The sequence below is a fragment of the Aptenodytes patagonicus genome, chromosome 2, assembly GCF_965638725.1.
Source record: "Aptenodytes patagonicus chromosome 2, bAptPat1.pri.cur, whole genome shotgun sequence".
NCBI classification, from domain to species: Eukaryota; Metazoa; Chordata; class Aves; order Sphenisciformes; family Spheniscidae; genus Aptenodytes; species Aptenodytes patagonicus.
In genome coordinates, this window is record NC_134950.1 from 107,618,682 (window position 1) to 107,637,393 (window position 18,712).

The following is an 18,712-nucleotide window of genomic DNA, read 5'->3' on the forward strand; positions in this document are numbered from 1 at the left end:
TTGCATGTAGTAATTTCCTTTGGGAAGAATTCTATCCAGCTGTACTGGTGATGGATGGCAAAATGCCTCACCTAAAGTTCCAGCCATATTTATTCTCCTCCATACAATTATAAAGACTAAACCCTCACTCCCCATTTTCCACAATGGCTTCCTTTCCAAATGTCTAGGTTCTTCACCTCACTCATTCTCCATACTGCCTTCTTTCCCTTAGCTTCCTGTCATCCATCAATCTTCCTTCCCTTATATTAAAATGCCATTTTTTCTGCTCATGTTTCAAGTCTTTTGTTTTTTTCTTAAATATGTCATACGCTTGCCCCTATATTAATCTCCTTGCATTTATTTCCTTGATTGTCCATGCAGCAGCTATATCACTCCAAAATTGCAAGCACTTTTCAAGTCTCAAATCCCTCTTCAAATATCTTGCTTCTCCTGGATTCCCTTTCCCTCACTTCCCAAACCACGAATTTTTTTCCTTCCAATTCTTCACTTCTTTCCAATCTAACCCTGGTAAGACAGAATCATACTGTCACCCTCTCACCAAGTACCAAATTTTTACTTCAGACAAAAGTGAAATTTTTAATTTGTCTCTCTCAATACAACCCAGTATTTACAATTTATTGCATTACAACCCCTTCCCACTCACAAGTCAAACTCCATCATAATTCTGTACCCCCACCCCAGCACACTTAGTGTATAAACTTCCAGTTACAGATATAGGTCTTGCAAGTCAGGGAATACGCCACGGCTCTCAACTGTGAAATAAAGCAGCAGCATGTTTGATATTTTTGCACATCCTCATAATCTGTCTTCACCATGGTAGAAGAGATGCTCCTAAATCAAGGGAATGGTGATACAGCTTTCTCAATGAACAAGTTGCCAATACTGTAGGTGCAGAGCAGCTCAAACCAGTAGAATTGGAGACACAGCAGTTGCATTTCCTGCTACCAGTAGCATTGCTGCAAGTGCTGCTGGCAGAACATTCAGGCAGCAGAGGGACTGCAGAAGCAGCAGCTGCTGTCTTTTTAACTTGTTTACTTCTTGATTCATTAACCCTTCTGGCTCCTGCTCCCAGCAGCAATACTAGTGTACATTTCTAGTGACCATTCTCCCCTCCAGCCCAAAAGAAGAGAAAGACCTAAGGGAAAAAAATATCAAGGATATAGCCCTACTGAGACTAGGCACTAGCAGACAGACCAAGGAAACAGCAGTAGTGGAATGGAACCAAGTGATTAAAGACTGAGAAAAAAAGTTGGCAACAGCAGTATGATCTGCCTTAAAAAAACCCAAACAACAAAAAACCCACAACACACAAAAGACAACCCACCCTGCCAAAGTCACTAGCATTACCTCTTCCATTTTGCTTTGCTTCTCAGCTTTTCCAACCATCTCCTCTAACCCACTCCCTGTGCACTCCCTTCCCCCTCTTCACGCAAGTCCTTTCCTCTTTTATTTTCCCATTCCCACATATCTGCACATCTCTATCCTCCTCAGATGTTTCTCCCCCAACCCCACTCAAATTCTCCAGCTAACCCATCATTCATAATAGTCCTAGGCACATCCTAGCTGAGGAATTTTCTCAAGCCACACATCAATGTGTTGACTCATTGTAGGCTTTCCCCAAACTCAGGAACCAAACCAAGCTGCTGTTATTCTATACCTAGCCCTCACTGAAGATAGATTATAGATATCTCTGAAGAGTCTTAAGTTATTCACCAAGAGTAATAGCCCATTTTTAACATAACATACCACACCAACCTCAGATGTGAGACAGTGACCTAGAGCACACATCTGATCAAGACTCCAGAGGTAAGTGTGGGTAAAGTAGGGAATACTCAAACATAAGTTTGGTCACATAACTTAGGTATCAAAATAATGATATAAACCTCCCAGAGAGATATATAAAAACTAACAAGTGCTCCAAATCATCCTCAGAACTCCCTCCATACAGAACAGCCTATTCTCCTAAATTCAGCCCTAGCTACCTTCAAAGTCTGTGCTATCTGCAATCTCTTTCTGCATGCTAAATTTGATAACAGTCCCCTAACTCTGTTCCCAAAATATTTATAGTTACGCGGACATAATCCTGGTTTTTTTAATACTTGAACCTGTTCTTCGTAGGTTATCATTGCACTGTGCAACTGTTGGCTATTCTTGGCAATTTGAGGTAAGCTTTCAAACTCCAAGCTTCACCACAGAAATTACAGCTTTCCTCTCTAGACATTATCATCTTTTGGAATGTTATTTGTTTATTTTTAACTCAACTCTAGTTGTCTAGTTTTTGCAGATGCAGCCCAGCAATTCTGTTAAATATCTTCCAGCAAGAGTTCTCTTTTCTTCTGTTTGCCAGCTCCCTTACTCACTTCCTTTGAGAAAAATCTGATTTATTTATTTTTAAAATATGCACAGGGATGTCGGAACAATCTTAATGTTCGGAGTCATGGGACAGTATTCTATTGTTACATCTTTGTTGACTTAATTTAGCTTACAAAAATGAATAAAAATTAGAATTTTATCTCTATGATATGAGAAGTATCATGCAGTTCCATAGTGAGATTAAATCAACTCTGTTCACAAACACAAGTTGTAAACACAGCTTGGAGTCAAGAAGTTCAGTTGTTAGTTGCTTCTTAGTTCATTTATTTCCATTTATAGAAGACTCATATTCTCAGCTTTGAACCACTAGCTTTTATGTGTAAGAACAAAAATAATTAAATTGCATTGCACAGAAATATCCAAGTTCAAACTTTGTCCTACAATAGCTTGATCTATTATTGTACACAATTAGAACTGAGCTCCAAGTCTTTTCCTCACAGTTCTACAGGAATAGCAGAAATAATACCTCATTTTTTTTGTCAGACTATAAGCCATATTTGAAGTACTGTAAAGAAAAAAAATCTCACTTGAATAAACGGTACAATGCCATCTCTTGCAATGGCCTGCAACAGACGGGGTGCACCAGTGAGACTCTGGAGACCAGCACCACATGTTGAAAAGAATGAACCAATCACAATAACCCATGGAGAAGGCCAGGCCAGTGTACCAACCACTAGATTTCCATTAACTGCTTCTCCAAACCTTAGGGAAGGGAAAAAAAAGAAAAAATTCAGTAAGCATCAAAATATCTTTTACAATAGCTTCAACACCCACATTTCAATCTTTTTGGACAACAGCACTTTTCAACAATAAACACCGTGTCACAGTATGCACTATAGGATTTCCCAACCAATTTCTCTTTATTCTGCTGTTTTAAAGAAAACATATTATAATTGATTCATTATAAGTGCTGCCTCTAAGCAGACATGCAGCAAGTATCAGGTATCTTGGCAAACTTTGCAGAATTAACAGCAATAGCAAAAGTATTTACATATGCATCCTTAAGATCCTTGTGACTGCTAGGAACTAGATTGCAGAAGTCTGTTCTACAAGTAATACAGGTCTACCCTGGGGCATAAGCAGGAGATTTGCAAAACAAAGTATTAGCCTTTCCTTTTAATAGAGTGACACTGACATATGGACAAGTAAATAGAGAAACTACTAGACACAACCATCTCAAGTTATCCACATGCCTTCTGACTGTCATGCTACCTGATGCAATTTTTAAATGACTATGGCAAACAAGCAGGTGGAAGTCAGGAAAAGGTGTTTTCATTACAGTCTTGAGTGTCCCATCCAATGCCACTGCTTTTTTTTTTTTATAATTAAGTTTATGTTCATTTACAGACATCTTGGGTAAACTACAAAAAGGTTCTTACCCCCATCACGCTTGCGTTTTTGCTTTAAAAGCAAGTAAAACTTCTTGTAGTTCCTCTTAGTTTTGTTAGAAAGCAGCCAAAAATCAATTTTAAGACTATCTATACTGTGATAGCATTTTTTTCCCCCCAATGTTTTCAGGCTTTTCAAAACAAACACCAGAGAAAAGAAAAGGCTACAGGCTAAGAAAAATTAAATGCTTTAGCTCTTTTCAGACCTGCTCTTAAACAGGGTCAAGAAACACAGTAATCAGGTTAATATAACATGCCAGTGTTCAAATTCTTACATATGGCCAAGCTTGGATGCATGGCTACATACTATTTTTAGGAGATGGAAAAAGGGGAAACTACACCCTTTAAAGATATAGGAGAAAAAAAACACGTTATGCTTCTATGATGACATTTATACAACTACACATCCATTCTTAATTCAAATTCTAATGCCTGTGTTTTAATTAAACACTGGGTAGGAACAACTTGAAAAGATGAAGGACAAACACTGAAAGATGTACAACCTACTTTTTCCCATGGCAGATATGACAATCCATAATGAAAAAAACCCCAAAAAACAGTCTTTAAACCAGACCAAAATCCACGCATTTTACTGTTACACTGGATTTCAGCCAAACAAGAACTGGCAGCAGTGTAAATGAAAGAACATGGATTCAATGCTCTTGCTACAATGCATGCTGCTCTAGTGACAGATCACCTGCACTCACAGATTGGGCAAAATTCCACCCCCAAGTAAATTTCAAATATGTTACTTTCAAAGATGTGAGTTTATAGATATTGGCTGTGCATTAATTTATAATTCAGAATTAATTTACTGTTTTTTAAGCATCAGCCTGATTTGGTTTGTATATTTACTTTGAAGAAAAAGAAATCAGATTTTCACTGATGCAGCAATACTATTTTAAAGTAAAAATGATTCCCTGGTGCTTCTTGTATTAGCTTTGATTAGAATCCAGCTTTTAACTTAGACTAAAAGATTGTGTTTTGAAATAAGTTGTCTCAGCATCATCTCCTTCACCTTCCAAACAATACCCCAATGCCACTCCTTCATCACCAAAAGCAAACCTGGGCCTTAGTAAAAAAGAGAACCAGGCACCAGCAAGGAAACAAATGTGAAGCCTGCCAACAGATTCATCTTAATCAACTCAACTTCTCCTAAGGGAGAAATTTATCAAAATCTGGAGATCCTGTTCATGCTTATCTGCATTACATTTATTACCTTCATGATTCATTGTGCCTCAAATATCCTCAGGCAATTACATGGGTGAAAACTGACATGACTCCTGATATACAACTGATATTTTTCAAACAAAAAAATAGTCATACATCCAGTGGAAGTTATAGGCCTGATGGTGCATTGCAGTCTCTCTCATGAACTCTCCTTGTCACGTAACTGCCAAAAATATTTTTCTGTCTTTGATCCTCAGAAGCATATTACTTCTCCTAAAGTAATACCACTCTCCCCTTACCCCCACCCATCAGCTCCACAAATGCTAACTATGATTTTCTTTCTCAAGAACATTTTATGAGGACAGTTCTACTTCAAACATTTATCTTAGATTCTGCTTCTACTTCCTGAAGGGTTACAGCCTGATAGCCTGACCAGTTTTTGCAGCCATCTCAGTGTAACAGATAGACTTTCCCTCCAGTTTTAACCTAAGCAAAAGAAAAATATATCACATAAATATTTCCCAGAAGAGCCATTAATAAGTCCTATTAACATAACCCATGATCATACATACTCCCTGTAAAATTAGAAGTTGAATACGACTTACTTATCTCTTAATATCACACCTTCTATACAGGCACCAAACAACACTATACAGGAGAGATCTATTACTGAGACTGAAGGAAGATTACACTATAAATAATCATTTATAGAGAGAGTGAGAGAAAACACACCACTTTTCACCTAGGGATGAAATGAAAGTGTCCATGATAATGAATTGGGGGTTTTTTTGTTGTTGGTTTGTTTGTTCTGGTTGTTTTGTGGTTGGTCTTTTTAATTCTTCCTGCTACAACTTTTTAGTTTATGTTCTCTACAACTGCATTTGATGCACAGTTGATTTGTGAAGTATTGGAAGTAGCCAGTTCATATATCATGCAACAGAACATTTGTATATACAAATAAAATTTGAGATATTTTAAATAATGTTTATAAATATTTATATTTTAGACAAATATAAAATATTTCTTTTCAGTTTAGATTTCATTCATTTTATACTCAGGCAACTCTAATGACTTTTCAATGAAGAAACTATACTCTTATACCTACAGAATGCGCACTAGAAAAAAAAAGTCACAGCATAAAGGATACAAATAAAAGACGTAGTTGAAATAGCCAAAATTGTTCCAGTAGGAATAGACTTCTGAGCATCCTTAAGATCTCCAGATCTGTTTGAACCTGCCATAATACCTTAAAAAGAGACCAAATTTATATGTCAAAAATAATTAATACTAACTCCATGTAAATAACTAATAGAATAGGAACATTTAACTTTAAGCCTGATTTAACACATCATTATCAATGGAGCAGGCTACAGTAATGTATTATAATCCTGCACAAATCCTCAATTTATACCACCATTTTATTCAGAAATTTGTGTTACCATCCATTGTTGACTGAACAAATTCCAGACAGCTCAGGAAAGAGACAGGTAAAAAAAATGAAAAAATTTTTTCAAATATAACTTCAGAATCGTTTTTAAAATGGGGAAATATACATAAGTAGCAAAATATTGGGGATGGATGTTATAAACCAATAGAGATTTAGCAATTTCAGCCAGTGTGACCAAATGCACTAACTTTCTGCTAAACAGACCGTGCATAATAAGATATGCAAGCAAATCCATAAACTAAATAATAAAAATATAGAAACAAAAAAGAAAGGATCAGGCAGTAAGTACAAGAAGAATGGTTAGGAAGTCACATGTACATATCCCTGTTTGAATCTAACAAGATAACAAAAGTGTTTTCTAGCACATACTGTGACAGGAGGGAAAAAAATCATACAATAACTGACTAATTCTGCCATCTTTCCTAGAATTGCACTGACCACTGTTGGAGGCAAAAACATGGAAGTTAATGTCAAGATGTTCCAGTGCAAAAGCATTGTCAAACTCCATGCAATGAAACCCTAACCACAGGCTCAGATATGATGAGATGTTGATAAAAGAGCCTGAAGTAGAGAAATGGGAACAGTGGAGGCCAAGAATACGAAGGGACACCTCCGCCCGGTATTCTACTAGCAAACAGTGCTGCAACTTCGATCAGAGTTCTGTTTTGTTACTTGATATTACAATTGCTTGAGCTAGGACTTTTGAAGAAAAATGTCTCTGGTTATTTCAGTCAAATGTGATCTGAGGAAAATGATATACAACTAATCTAACCTTTAAGATTGACAAAAAATGTCTCTACTAGTTACAGTTGCAAAAAATATTGGACATTTAAACAAGTCACAGGCGGTTCACGGCTTGAATACCTGAAACAATCATCTTAATACTCAACTGTTCTCTCATGCATTTGAAGATTAAAAATATTATAAAGGCATGCATCTTATTTTGAATAAGCATTTAGTAACACACGAAGCTTTTGTTTTCTTTCCAGACATAGAAAATAGCACTTAAGCTGATTTCTTGTTTAAGTCCTTTAACCCCCTAAAATAACCAGCTGCCAGCTATGTCTGTCTAGCACCAGAAAGTTTTAGGTACATAAAACTTGGACACACAGACTAGCAATATATGTGTCATCAATAAACATTCACACACAAGAAAATCTTTTTTCAGCTATAAGTACACATCCTCACTCAAGAAAAATAACTGTATCTACCTGTCACAGATGGGAAATAAATCCCTACAAGCATTGTGAAGTAGGTCATGATGTCTGTAAAAACATAAGGGAGTCCACCCATTTTTATCTCTTCTGATCCAGCAACTGATGGCTGATCTTTTTTCTCAACTATTGATCCTTTTTCTGAATAGGTACTCCACAGATTATCTACAAGGGGGGAAAAAAAACCAAGAGCCAGTGTCATCTCTCTGATTCAGGATGTTAAGTAGTGAGAATGCAACAATCTTATGAATCAGATGGTTTTTCTTACACAAAAATCATGATGTTTCCCAGCATTTCTTTCCTTATAAAGCCAAGAATGCAGCAGCAATATGATCAATACCAATTGTAACTGGTGGACATTCCCACTGTACACCAGTAGAAATGCAGTATTGTATGGGATGCATCTTACAAGATTCTCTCTTCCATTAAAGAAAGATTTTGTTATAGAATTAAATTCTAAAATATTTGTAGAATGTCCATTTACATTGCACAAACATATGGACGTATTATCAAGATGCATTGTGAAAAAATAAGGAATCTATTATCTCCAGGTTCAGGCAATCTTAGCATATATTTGTAATTCTTGTTCCTATATTTTGAGGAGCAGGTCAAAAAAGAAGTGCTACTTAGCAATAACTTGAGTGCTTTGAGAACTGCTGTACCGAGTAACCTTGGACAACAGTTCAGGACTCAGCTGTTCAAGGTGAAGGTATTCCACAGTGACAAAAGCAGAGTAATTGGACTCCAGAAGAGAATTGATAAGCAAAAAAAAAAAAACCCAAAGCAAGCAAAAAAAGCAGAATGTGGCTCAAATTCTCCAACAAACTAAGGGTGCTTGTTCAATGAAGATTGACAGGTCAAAGAACCAGCAGCTTTTGAGAGCTTACATTTGTGGAAACACTGGTTGTGCCCCCGACAAGATGAGAACATCCAACACCGATTCTTATTTTAAAATGAGACAAGTTGTCCTATCGCATGTGAGGAAAACAAAGCAGATACTCTCCCTCCCTGTCAAAGAGGCAAAGGATTTTACACCACAGAAATAAACAATTCCCATGGACTGCCAGGATGATGGATCTGATAGCCAATTTTCAGTCATCCAGTACAACTTAAGGGAATTAAGTACAGTATCTAAGCCTTCACAATAGCAAAAGGTTACCTTGAGCACAATAGGAGATTGACTCTGAATCTCCATAAGTGGCCAAAGATAGGGTACTCATATCCAGATTTGTAACAGAAATCTTAACATTGGTAAGCATATATGGAAGCATGCATGAGAAACATAAAAGACAGTAGAACAAAGATTAAAAGGAAAGTAAGTATTAATTGCTACAGAACACTATGTGTGTTAGTTCATTCAAACGAAAAAGGAATAACAAACTGATGTAGAGATAAGACCAAAGCCATAAAAACAAGACTTAAGGAAACAAAAGAATTTTAAATTTCAGGAATTTTAGCAAAGATTTGAGGAGTGACATAAAACAAGGCCTCCAAATTAGCATCCACTTCCTATGAAGCATAAAAAGAAGGTCCAAAAATCAGTTTGTCATTGCCAATCAAAAGCACTAAATACTTAATGAGGACTTAATAGCCTGTGTCCTTTAGTCAGTATGACACAGAAGTGAGAATGGCCTGAGCACTCCAGATAGGTTTCCCTTCTAGGACCACTCATGGGTTGCTGAGGCTCCTCTAGCAACATTTAGGGACACATAAACAAGATCTGGTACAATGTATCTAATGTATCTAACCCAACAACATGCTACCATGAAGCCCAACGATGTTGATAAAAGTTATTTCCAGAATTATTTCATTATTGTTAGGGCCACATTCATAGGGATGTTTGGTCAGCTATTTGTAGAGTGATTTTTTTTGTTGTTAGGACAACATTCATGGAAGGTGTATACAGTAAGTATGCATCTCTTATACAAGTGCCCAGTAAATGGTGTGAAGGCTTAGCACACGCTTCCTGAGACACCCAGGCATGATATCTGAGTATTCCCAGACACAGCTCAAGAAACTTAAATGTGCAGAGTCTGCAGCTGCAAAGTCTTCACACAAAGCAGAACACAGGTCATCAGTGGAGGAAAATCCTCCTTGAGAAATCTTTGCCAGTCAAGTTCAAGCTTACATTAGGTATTAGAATGTGTGCTCACACTCAGCAAGCAGGACAGGTGATCCACTTAATTTAGTCTTAGCATTACGTGACACTAGGACAGTGAAATGCACTGTATGCTGTACTACTATACAGTAGTGCTAGTTCAAGTAAATGTTAATCCGTGAACAGAACCAGAGCACATTTTTCCAGAAGCAGAAAAATTAGTACTCAGCCTGAAACCTCCAAGAATACTGAAAGGCCTGAGGTGCTAACTATGAGTTTGCCTGAAATCGTATTACTACCCAAGGACTGAAACATGACAAACATAAGGCCAACTTTTTAAGAGAATTTTGGAGAGACCAGGAAACTAAAGGCTCACAAGTAGCATCTGCACATGAACAGTTAATAGCAATAATAGCAATGGATAGAAGCGGTAAACACATGGGTGTTATCTTTGAGTTCTGACAAAACCAGCATCTATTCACGGTTTTTTTCCTTGAGTTTTGGGGAACTGGGGAAGTTTCAGTATAGCTTTTGTAAAAGAAAGCTGTCAGAGGTATTCAAGTTCCTTGAGGGAAACATAAATGAAGACGATCCGCTTAATTCAGTCCCTCTGGATTTCCCACATTTTTGAAAGATTCCTCAACCAAGGAATCTATAATAGTCATGGGATAAGACGATAACTCCTCACATGGATAAAAAAAATGGTTCAAAAGATAGAAAACAACAGCTAAGAGTAAATGTAAATACAGTTTTATAATGCAGGAAAGCCACCAGTAAGCTTCCACAAGGATCAGTAGCAGGATATAGCCAGTGCTTTCCAGTACACTCAAACAACCTGGAAAAAGGAGCTAGTAGCAAGATGAGAAAGCTTAATGGTAATACTCAGTTATTCAAAGTTGTAGAAGCAAAGCCAACTGCAAAGAACTACAGAAAAACCATAGACACAGTGACTGAACAGAATGCAATTTGATGAAATTCACTATAGGTAAACATCAAGCAATGAACACCAGAAGGTGTATCTCTCACACTGAGCTTTCAGTAGACTCTCAATGGTTGTTAGAGATCTTAGCATTACATGACAGTAGAACAGTGAAATGCGCTTTTATACAGTAGTGCTAGTTCAAAGAAATGTTAATCAGTGAACAGAACCGAAAGCACATTTTTCCAAAAGAAGAAAAATTAGTACTCAGCCTGAAACCTCCAAAAGCAAAATAGCAGCTTAAAGCTTACACTGTAGCAAAAAATTAGAACATACAGCTGTCTTCGGAGCTGGGGCAGGAAATGTAAAAATATTCAGGAAGAGTTATAGATATGCGTGTGGTAAATTATAAGATGCATAGAACAAACCCTAAGTCACATTTCTTATAACAAACATTTAAATCGAAAAGAATTTCATTTTTCGTTGAGGAAATTGAGTGATTTTTTTAAACATACAAATTTAGATTCAGAGAAGCCAATGCTTCATTTACTATCTTTTTATGTACTTGTACACTTCATATTTGATATTTTAAACTAAATTACTATGGCAGTAGTGGTTGCCTAGTGTCCCTATGTAGAGTTACATATTTATATAAAACAAACCTTATTTTAAGGGGAAGCAGGGGAGAGGTATCAGAACATCCATTTCATCCCCAGAAACATTCTCTGTATACAATACAACCCATTACATATTCAAAATGAATCTTATGACCCAGTGCAATTGGAATCCCAAGCTGCCACCACTGTAGGGGAATGTAAACAGAAGAAAATCTATACACTTTGTAGAACATCTTCTGTCCAAATGCTAGACTGGAAGCTAGAAAGACTGCTTTTCTCCAAACCCACCACTAACTTGCTGTATCACATTGGACAAGCCACAGGATTTCATTCCTCAATGCATCACCTGTAAATTGGAAACAAGTTCTCCCTCAGGAGAGTTTGAGAATGTATTAATGAACAGCTTACTGAAATAGTTGTATTTGGCATAGAGAAGAGCTAAACAATTAAAAAAATTAGCTGTGATAAACACTCCCCTACTTTTTTTTTTGATAGAACAATGGCTTTTGAAAGAGTGCTATAAAACTCCAATGATCTCCAAGTTAAAGTATTTGATACTAAGCTTCTAAAACCAGATGGAAACTTTATAGGAGGAAGCATGCACCAGGTAGCAATCTTTCACACAAACAGATTAGAGCTAAAGAAGTAGTGCCAGGCTAGACCACTACATTACTGAACAGCTACAGGCCAAATTAACAATGTCCAAAAAATTTTTAAATCACTGCGCTTTCCAACTTACCAGCTAGAACTCCACTCATTATTCCTGGAATCCCTTGAATTTCAGTTACATTATTGAGACTGAAGTAGTCATCACATGTAGCATTAAGCAAAGAACTATCACAGAATAGGTTCCACAAAGTTGTAGTCTTCGTTTCATTATTGCTTTCAGTAAATTTGGCACAGACATCAAAGTTGCGTTTTGACAATGTACGGTTTCCAAGGAGACAGATACTATAAACAAAAAATAAAAAGAGTGATCCTTCAATATAGTGTTGTGCATTAAACTATTTTTTTTGTCTATTAGACTTCTTCAGAAACCTATTATTTATAGTACCTATCTTATGGCCTATACCACATCTACTAAAACAGTATGTAGTCTCTGAATATAAAACTATCGTCAATAATCTTTAAAACACCGATCAAACTTTAAGGTATTAATAGCTATTTTGCCTTCTGATTTATTCTTTGGAAAATACAATCAGCTCAAGCAGCTTGGCCACTAAATAACAGAGATCGTGATTCATTCAGTCCTACAAGAAAGAAATGAAATTAAGTAATACTTAATATACTTAATGTAACGATGAGCCTGACCAAGAAAATACAAAAGTAAGATTAAGCAAGTATATCATGCCCTTTTCTAGCAAATAAGTATTCTAGATGGCCCTCAAAAATATTAAAATCCAAAAGGTAGGAAATAAGCCAGGAGGGTTAAACAGGAAAATTTAAAAAACATTGATGGGAGTACAAATTAAAGAATCACGTAGCAGGAAGCAATTAAAACACTCAGAAATGAAAGAAAATTAGAAAACTCAGAATAGTTTGCAAAAAGCAAATTCCTAACAGCAAAGAATATTAAGGATCTAGGAACATTTCTTTACTAAGCTACACCAAAGATGTTTAGGAGGTATCTGTTCCAGGCTTGCTTAATAATGAAGTGATATATAATATCTATGAAGATGAAAGAAGGAACACCAAATAAAACATTCGTGTTAGGCAGAGAAGTAAGCCAACGAACACGTAGTACACACCTAATGCTTCTGAAGGCATTCAGTCAAGAGGCTGATAACAAGCAGTAAAAAAATACTACTTGGCATTAGAACAAGTATACAAAGCCAAGCAGAATATTGACCTAGTGCAATATCCTGTTTCTGATAGCAAGTAAGAGAGATGCCTTGAGAAGCGTACCAGACACCAGTACAGCTTCGGGGTATGGCATCACATGGAAGTTGAGCAGACTTAACAGAAAGCTGCTGCTGAAAAGATCATCTTGCCACTTGCTTTGCTCATTTTTCTTTTTAATTGCTATTGATTTGGTGACCCTATAGCAGCAGGGTATGTTAATTTGACCCATGGAAACTTCTTCCAGTTTGATTCAACTAGGAGATCGTGAGGTAAACTATTTTACCATCTATACAATGGCCAAACCTAATGGAGGTTAGTGATGCCAACTTAACTAACCAGCTAAGTGGAAGCTGGTCTTTTTGGTGACCAGCTCACCACCAGATCAGCTTTACCATACTAAAAAACCATACTCGAGTTTCTCATTTTGAGGCAGACTGGCCAAAATGTGAACAATTATGTTTATTGGAAGATAACCTTTCTTTATTTTTTTTTCCCCCGCTAAACAAGAATATATCACAGTAGCAGCCACAGATAAGGTTTCCAGGAACTTCGTAGTAAGTCTTACCTAGGCTACATATCCAGATAAACCCTCTTTTACCTTATAGGTGACTAAGAGATTTAAGTATTTCCCTACTGGAAGTTATAGTTTCTTAGAAATTCAAGTTTTCTTCAGAAAAAAAGTCAATTTTGAACACATTTTTTCAATAGAAGACTTGATAACATTTTACAGTACAGGCCACAAATACTGCTTTAATGCTCAATTTGTAACATGACCATCAACACTTCAAAGTACTAAGGTATCTGTAACAATCATACAGCAAAGGATAACTTCAGTCCTGCATAACAGATGGCACTTCATAACAAAAGTTACCAGGCTATTCTGCTAACGTGTTAAGCAGTATCATTTTGTTTTCTCTCCAAACAGAAAAAGATGCACAAAAATGCAACTCACATACTGATAACTGGACAAAAAAATAATTCTTAGCGAGCCAAGAGAGGTACAAGCTAAAGGTGCTGAGAAGCAGTATGCCACAAGTGACAACAATAATATTTGATTTTATTAAGAAGAAGGTATAAAGCCTTCACAAACACAAATGAGTTTAACACTGCAATGTCTCCATTTTAAGTAGGGAGAAATGGAAGTTTCAAAAGTTTCCTCATGACAAAGAAAGTTTGAAAGTATGTTTCTTTCACAACTATAGTTCATAGCTACAACATTTTCTTGAAGTTTTTACTTTATTCTATAGGTTTTTAGTTTAACTCTTTAGATAAAGCAGCTATATTTACTGTCAGCAAAAGCCACCTTCTTGTTCTTTACATGTGGATGGAGTAATGACTAGTAACTTTAAGTACCAAAGAACATTTTCCAGAGTATCATGACTTATGAACAATGAGAGAAAGATTCAGATATGTAACTCAGAATAACAAATGAGCGCATAATTACCTAAAACACATAAAACCTACCATGGAAGCCAATGTGCTTGTATTTTGAAGTTTAGCTTAAAACATGAAATGATTATAGTAGCTATTCCCTCCCCCCACTTTTTTTTTTTTTTAAATAACCCACACTACTTAAAGATACTGCACTTACGGAAAATCAGGTGGGTCAAAAGCAGTCTTAATAACTCCAGCATATATGGCAATGATGGAAAGAATCACACAGGCAAGGAAGACCAGTGCAAGTTTGTTGACATACTTTACTCCCACAAAAACTACTATGGCCATCAGAATGATAATACACGTTCCATAAATTCTCATGTTGTTCAGCATAGCCTCCGTTTCACCAGCCTCTTCTGCTTTAAATATAGCAGCACTTGGAGAAATGTAGGTCTGCAAGAGATATGGCAAACTATCATACACATAATAACAAACATTATTAAGAAATCATTTACTTCAACTTCAAAAATCTAAGCTTCTATTACAATATCAGTTTTATTCTTTCACAGACCAGTTCAACCAGATGACATGGGTGTTTAGAAAGTGTAGAGGTGAAAGGAAGGGGGAGGCAGGGATGAAAATAAATGAGTTTTGAGAATGAGGTACTGCTTTTGATCCAGCTGCTTCTCTCCCCTTTAAGAGTTTCTACTCTTCAAATTCATGTCTCTGCCAGACAGGAAAAACCACTAAGGACCTGGGGGTGGGGTGGGTGCTATTGATAAAAATTAAAAGAAAAAAACAAAACCAAAAACTAGCTCAAACGCAGCTCAAACCAGGTATATCCTTAGATTCATTTGAAGTATTTTCTGATTAATAATTCCATTGATTGAAACAAAATACGAAGAGTCAAACAAAAGCATAATAAAAAACTAAAAATATTTTCAGTCCCTGCACTATATTTCATACAAGTCAAAGATACCTTAAACATCGTACCTTGAAAAATGTTATGGTGTGTTTACCTTAATTTTTAATCTGAACTTGCAACAGCACAATTTAAGATTAGTGTGACAAAGCTTAGTCCTGTACTAAAACAGACAATTTAAACTACTGCAATTTCAAACAGAATTCTCTTACAGATCTCAATTTCATATAATTTTGTTCTGGGTTCTACCTGAAAAGAAGTTGGAAGCACAGCTTATAGGACTTATACTGATAAATGCAAATGAAAAGACAAACTCTGACCTATAGTTCTGAGACATTTGTGTACTACACTACATGATAAAGATATCTTTATTCCTTCTTCTAACACCTTTACAAAAAAGCCTCTGCTCAGCTATTAGGGGAGTACTGGGGCTTGAGGCAACTCCACTCTTTCAAAACAACTGCTAAACTGACTATCCTTAAATAATCTTACTTCTAAAGCCAGGAAGAAACTTTGAACAGGAGGCTACCCTGATATGTTCAGAACCAAAATCCAAAAATAGACATAGGCAATTCTTTACCAGAATTTTCTTTAAATTTAACTAATATAAATTAAATTAATTTTAAATTATTCACTTACTAGATTTATATTTAATTTAAAATTATTTGCTAGAATGCTGGAAGAGATGAAATTGTCACGTCACCATGAAAGAAAACAGAAAAAGCAAAACAAAAAAAACTGATTACAGATAGAGTATTTACATATTGCTATTAGAAAATCCTACATTGTGATGTTGCAGAAGTATCAGGCTCTGTATGGAGGTACTCCGGAAGGTTTTCTTGTGCGCTTTGTTGCCCTGCTGTTCACAGGCTTTGCTGGGGAAAGCCACAGGCAGATGACTGATTTCTGCCCCTCCAAATAATCCATGTCCCAGTGGAGGGGGGGGGGGGGGGAAATCAAACTTGTGCCTTGTGGCTATGACAGGAGTCTGTTCTGAGGTCTTCTGCCAGATATGACATCCTTGGGAGGCTTTTTACTTTGAATTCCATAGCTGAACCCCATACGTGTTTATTAGCAATACATAAAACCAGAATGACTCTTAAGTAGGGAGAACATTGCACCAAATCCAACCGACAACGTGACATGGTACTAGTGTTGTTAATATAGATCAGATCTCACAAGCTAGCAGTAGTGAGTGAGGAGTATCTCTAATTTCAAATCCAGGCTTTGAGTTTATGTCATGGGTCATAGTAAGTAACAAGAAGGAGGAATTCCGAAGTACCTCCTGTGCATATCTGCACAGTCTCCAATGTGATGACCAATAACTGTCTGGCCCCTCCTGGATGAGGCAAAGCCACAGTAGCTGGGCCATTGCCATACAGGCAGTCTTCCACAGCATTTACAGGAGTATGAAATTTCAAAGTCATAGTAGTCTGAAAAGGAGGAATTGGTATAGATAGAGGCATACCTCCCTGCCTCATAGGAGATATGCCCTTCATATTCTCCATAACCTTTCATTGAGCAGCAGCTTTCCCCAGTGCACATGGTAGTGCCAAGCACTGTAGAAGCTGAAGAGTTTCTGAGAGTTATCCCAGGAATGCTTGTCTGATGCCAAGCCCACAGACTTTCATTTGGCAGAAGGAGAGGAGTCCTCCTAGACCTTAAGAAAACATGACTTAAAAGGACTAACGCCATACTTACGCAGAGTAAGCAACTCTTCCAACAGAAATGTAAAGCCACCTAGGTGTGTGGACTGCTTACTATAAAGTAGTTGCCAGATTTAAAATCTTATAATCATGATCTCAAAACTAGAACAGTAAAATGGAAAATTAATTCCAGTAGATACAAAGTAAGTGGAAGCTCCCCTGAAGAGCTCACTAAAGGATTCAGGGCTCAAAGGCATACAGCCTGGGAAAAATGAAACAAGATATATATAGAGAAGTTACAGCAAGATGACAAAAAAAAAGATTTTGAAAAGACAAAGGATGAGTAATACCATGAAATCCACATCCTTGGTAAAACTTGAGTCACAAGGAAAGGAACCAAAACCTTCTTGTGTAAGATGAAAGAAAAAAAATGAGTAAGACTTCATTCAGAGTTGAAGAAAAAGGGAGGCTCCAAAGCAAAAAAAAAACCTGACTCTCAAGATAGAATCTTTAGCTTTTCAATTCCAAGTCTAAGGTGACCTGAAGGAAGTGCTATATGCATCTGCACATTTTTGTTCGGAAAAGGAGAGGAGGACGTGTAACACAAAAGCAGCATAATATATGGATCAAAATTTTTATAAGTTTGCTGTGGTGCACCATGAACATATGCAGACAAACGTTTAAAGAAATTAATTCCTTCACATTTGTAAATAAACTTTTTTAAACAGACTTAAAAATCCAAATGACATTTCAGAGGCCCTGAAAATAGGCATTGTCAACTATGATTTAATCTGCAATCTAATGTGACATTTCACTAAGGACTGCACTATTTCTTGTGATATTTTTTGTCATTTTTGATACAAAAGTTCTGGTTTTAAGTTGGTACAAAAATCACTGAATTAAATCTTAACATGTCACCAAAGTCTACCTGTTGATCTGATGTTCTTTTCTGTGAAATCTACTAAAATATTTCCTATTTTTCATCTGCAGTTTATATCTCCAGTTTGGTCCTATGCTTGTGGGTTTGGAATTTTAGTTATGTCTTACTAAAACTAATATAATTTTTCTTGCAACTCTGTAGGTTGCATACAGAGCATACAGTAGCACAGGCATAATTTATGGGACATTTGGTATTCAGAACATGTTATGAAAAGGTGACAACAGATACATTGCATCTGGTACAAATTACTAAATGTCAGTTACTGAATTCTGTTTGGTTCCTACCTTAAGTAGAACAAACTTACATCAAACAGCCTTTAATTTATTTTTGTATTGTTGATGAGAATTTTTTGAAGTTTTTCAAATAGTCACAAGTAAGAATAAATATTGACATACTGGGAATATAGTATCAAAACATTAAAAATCACCAAAGTAGAATGCATTTTAAGCCAAATGCATTCCTCAGCAATCTCCCAAAACAGCCCGAATACACTTAATCTTAAGAGAAACTAGTACTTACCAATAAAATTTCAATGGTACCAAGAATGTACATTGCTCCTGCAAAGGTTGTACCCAGGTAGAAACAAAATCCCACTGCTCCACCAAACTCTGGCCCTAAAGATCTTGAAATCATGTAGTAAGAGCCTCCAGCTGTGAATTTAACAAAAAAAAAAAAAGACTTCAGCCCTTCAGATCAAGGACAGCAATAGAGAACAGAAATTTGAATCATTCAATCAACATAGTCAAGATTCAGTGTCTA

The 18,712-nt window shown here is 36.4% G+C and overlaps 1 protein-coding gene across 2 annotated transcripts in view; it reads right to left on the reverse strand.

Annotated features, from left to right (window-relative positions):
- LOC143156766 (solute carrier family 12 member 7-like) overlaps positions 1 to 18,712 on the reverse strand; it is a 70,962-nt gene that overhangs the window by 28,103 nt on the left and 24,147 nt on the right. For both annotated transcript variants that reach the window (XM_076330707.1, XM_076330706.1), the window contains exons 6-12: positions 18,473 to 18,603; positions 14,660 to 14,898; positions 11,966 to 12,177; positions 7,590 to 7,757; positions 6,079 to 6,177; positions 5,537 to 5,594; positions 2,901 to 3,075 (exon numbers count right to left, since the gene is read on the reverse strand). In XM_076330707.1, coding sequence (XP_076186822.1) covers positions 2,901 to 3,075; positions 5,537 to 5,594; positions 6,079 to 6,177; positions 7,590 to 7,757; positions 11,966 to 12,177; positions 14,660 to 14,898; positions 18,473 to 18,603 — 1,082 coding nt within the window. The remainder of the gene's footprint in view (positions 1 to 2,900; positions 3,076 to 5,536; positions 5,595 to 6,078; positions 6,178 to 7,589; positions 7,758 to 11,965; positions 12,178 to 14,659; positions 14,899 to 18,472; positions 18,604 to 18,712) is intronic.